Source organism: Bison bison, unplaced genomic scaffold (assembly GCF_000754665.1).
Source record: "Bison bison bison isolate TAMUID 2011002044 unplaced genomic scaffold, Bison_UMD1.0 scf7180017864471, whole genome shotgun sequence".
NCBI classification, from domain to species: domain Eukaryota; kingdom Metazoa; phylum Chordata; class Mammalia; order Artiodactyla; family Bovidae; genus Bison; species Bison bison.
In genome coordinates, this window is record NW_011495032.1 from 40,696,285 (window position 1) to 40,698,475 (window position 2,191).

At 47.0% G+C, this 2,191-nt stretch overlaps 1 protein-coding gene across 1 annotated transcript in view; it reads left to right on the top strand.

Annotated features, from left to right (window-relative positions):
* The window catches only part of VIL1 (villin 1), a 23,989-nt gene that overhangs the window by 11,973 nt on the left and 9,825 nt on the right, over window positions 1–2,191 (top strand). Inside the window, exon 13 of the mRNA XM_010861188.1 lies at window positions 505–663. Within this exon, the coding sequence (XP_010859490.1) occupies window positions 505–663 (159 nt within the window). The remainder of the gene's footprint in view (window positions 1–504; window positions 664–2,191) is intronic.

Consider the following 2,191-nt stretch of genomic DNA (forward strand, 5'->3'; position numbering starts at 1 on the left):
GAGTTGAATACCTCTGGTGTGGATATCTTACCCGCTTTCCATTTTGGAACTGCTTTGGCTGGGAGATCCCCCTGGCTCTGGGTAGCCCCACTCACAACCCTTCCCCTTTGGCTCTCTGAGTCTCCTTTCCAACTTCCATGGCTTCCTGTGCCTTCTCTTCACCCGCTGTGACTGGGTTTCTATGTCCAGATGCAAGGGAGCGGGAGATGTCTGGGGGTGCTGGGGGGTGAGTGGAGGGTAGTCGTGGTGTTTCCTCAAGAAAGGTGCAGTAAGTGGGAGAGGAGGTTGGGGGTCAAGGTGGGTTGGGGTGGACTGAGGCTGGAGAAAGATTAGGTGTGGGGCTGGGATCACAGATGAGGTCTGGGTTGGGAGGGTGGATTTTGGTTTTGTTCAGGGTGGGGATTGGTGGGGAAGACAGTTGGGTTTAGGGCCAGTCAGAATTGGATATGAAGTTAGAACTGGGAGCTGGCCTCACCTCACCCCTCCCACCCTGCACATCCCCAGGGCAGCCAGGCCAGTCAGGATGAAATCACAGCCTCCGCCTATCAAGCCGTCATCTTGGACCAGGAGTACAACAATGAACCGGTCCAGATCCGGGTCCCGATGGGCAAGGAGCCACCTCACCTCATGTCCATCTTCAAGGGATGCATGGTGGTCTACCAGGTGCGGCAGTGAGGTGGGGTGGGCTCCAGGAAACAGGGGAGAGGGAAGTCCTCTCCCCTGGGAGGGGACTGTTTGAGGCTCCATCACTTATGTGCAATGGAAATAGAAACAACTACTCAATATTTAAAAAAATCCATTTAATAAACACTTAGCATGTATAAGACTACTACTCTCTACACCCCAACTCCTCTTTAGATGAAAAAAGAAGTTATTTTGGATAGATGTGCGGAATGATGAACCTAAGGTGCACGGGCACCTTTTTTTTTTAACTTTTTATTTTGTATCGGTGTGTAGCCAATTAACAATGTTGTGATAGTTTCAGGTGAACAGCAAAGGGACTCAGCCATACATATACATGTATCCATTCTTCCCCAAACTCCCCTCCCATCCAGGCTGTCAAATAACCTGGAGCAGACTTCCCTGTTGAAATAGCCATCTCTTGCGTTCCTTTAGCAATAACCTATTTATTGAACACTTACTAAGTACACAGCCCTCTGCAAAGACCGAGGGGGAGAAGAATGCCATGCTAATGCTGCTTACCATCTTGCTGAACGAGCAGTGAATCAACAGTCCAAGGCAGGGTGTGCCTCAGTTCAGTTCAGTTGCTCAGTCATGTCCGACTCTTTGCCACCCCATGGACTGCAGCATGCCAGGCCTCCCTGTCCATCACCAGATCCTGGCGTTTACTCAAACTCATGTCCATTGAGTGGGTGATGCCATACAACCATCTCATCCTCTGTCGTCCCTTCTCCTCCTTCCTTCAATCTTTCCCAGCATCAGGGTCTTCTCAAATGAGTCAGTTCTTTGTATCAAGTAGCCGAAATATTGGAGCTTCAACTTCAGCATCAGTCCTTCCAATGAAGATTCAGGACTGATTTCCGTTAGGATTGATTGGTTTGATCTCCGTGCTGTACAAGGGACTCTCAAGAGTCTTCTCCAACACCCCAGTTCAAAAGCATCAATTCTTCAGTGCACAGATTTCTTTATAGTCCAACTCTCACATCTATACATGACCACTGGAAAAACCATAGCTTTGACTAGACGGACCTTTGTTGGCAAAGTAATGTCTCTGCTTTATAATATGCTGTCTAGGTTGGTCATAGCTTTTCTTCCAAGGAGCAAGCATCTTTTAATTTAATGGCTGCAGTCACCATCTGCAGTGATTTTGGAGCCCCCCCAGAAATAAAGTCTGTCATTTTTTCCACTGTTTCCCCATCTATTTGCCATGAAGTGATGGAACTGGATGCCATGATCTTAGTTTTCTGAATGTTGAGTTTTAAGCCAACTTTTTCACTCTCCTCTTTCAATTCATTAAGAGGCTCTTTAATTCTTCTTCGCTTTCTGCCATAAGGGTGGTGTCATCTGCATATCTGAGGTTATTGATATTTCTCCTGGTAATTTTCATTCCAGCTTGTGCTTCATCTAGTCCAGAATTTCTCATGATGTACTCTGCATATAAGTTAAATAAGCAGGGTGACAATATACAGACTTGACGTACTCCTTTCCCGATTTGAAACCAGTCTGTTGT